The 1401-nt window shown below is 34.8% G+C and overlaps 1 protein-coding gene across 1 annotated transcript in view; it reads left to right on the top strand.

Moving 5' to 3' along the window:
• Positions 1-1401, top strand: part of LOC111083448 (RNA-binding protein Musashi homolog Rbp6-like) — a 15993-nt gene that overhangs the window by 4137 nt on the left and 10455 nt on the right. The window contains exon 4 of the mRNA XM_022379970.1: positions 475-579. Within this exon, the coding sequence (XP_022235678.1) occupies positions 475-579 (105 nt within the window). The remainder of the gene's footprint in view (positions 1-474; positions 580-1401) is intronic.

Here is a 1401-nt window from a genome sequence, read left to right as displayed (position 1 = left end):
GGTGGTGTATTTAACCCATGTAGGATATTATGGTGTGTATATGTTACAACGTGATAAGGTGTATTTAACCCATGTAGGATATTATGGTGTGTATATGTTACAACGTGGTGGTGTATTTAACCCATGTAGGATATTATGGTGTGACCACGTTGTAACATGATGTAGGATATTATGGTGTGCATGTTAAATACACCACCACGTTGTAACCAGAACTAGTGAATAAGCTACCTTTATGATATTACCTGGTGAACGACATGTAATATTATAATAATAGCGTAAATGTTTTTTCTTTTCTGTTATATATATATATAGAACGCTTCTACATTCTCATGTCGATACGGATCAGTGTTAATAAAGTGATTTGTGTGTTTGTTTGATAATTAAGAACAAGAATTTGTTATATATTCTATATAAAAACATATATACACTTAAATAATGAGTTTCTGAATTCAGAAGTGTTGGGTTTTGGTTTAGATTCTGACGTCCTGTGTACCCCCCTGTCTTCAGTAGGGTTCCCGGCCTATAGCTACGGACGGGCGAGTTACCCAGGATACCCAGGTTTCGGTCATCTATTTGCAGGTATGAAATTTTTAAAAACCTCTCTTTTGTTGATGTTTTTTTTTTTTTTCCCCCTCGTTCGTCGTGCCTGAACGAACGGCGTGTAGCTATGGTAACCGATCCGTTCCCTAGTGTTCAACAGGTTTTTTCAAAATTCATCCTTTTTTAATCACTTTCATGGGATTTTCGTTTTAGCAATTCATAATCACGAGCCTTACACCCCCAGTTTAGTTTAGAACAGTCTGGGCCTCGTTTTTAGTATTTATCATAATGTTTTCGACAACTTTCGGTTCGGTTTAATTAACACTAACAGTCGGTAATGTTCAGCTTCCTATCGGGTCCATACAACTTTACTGAATATTGAAGAATAAGACATTATTTTTTTCAATAATATAGCGTGCCAAAATTTTGAAACGTAATTAGTATATATATATATTTCAAATTTTGTATTGTATACTGGAGTATACACAATGATGTGTGATCATGTTACAACGTGGTGGTGTATTTACCCTATGTAGGATATTATGGTGTGTACATGTTACAACGTCGTGGTGTATTTAACCCATGTATGATATTATGGTGTGTACATTAAAACCAAGAACCAAGTTATCACTTAAACATGGTCATAAAGGTAGCTTATTCACTAGTTCTGTAGAACCAAGAACCAAGTTATCACTTAAACATGGTCATAAAGCTAGGTTATTTACTAGTTCTGTAGAACCAAGAACCAAGTTATCACTTAAACATGGTCAGAAAGGTAGGTTATTTACTAGTTCTGTAGAACCAAGTTATCACTTAAACATGGTCAGAAAGGTAGGTTATTTACTAGTTCTGTAGAACCAA

The sequence above is a fragment of the Limulus polyphemus genome, unplaced genomic scaffold, assembly GCF_000517525.1.
Source record: "Limulus polyphemus unplaced genomic scaffold, Limulus_polyphemus-2.1.2 Scaffold9565, whole genome shotgun sequence".
Classification (NCBI taxonomy): domain Eukaryota; kingdom Metazoa; phylum Arthropoda; class Merostomata; order Xiphosura; family Limulidae; genus Limulus; species Limulus polyphemus.
This window is presented reverse-complemented; position numbering and strand designations above follow the sequence as displayed.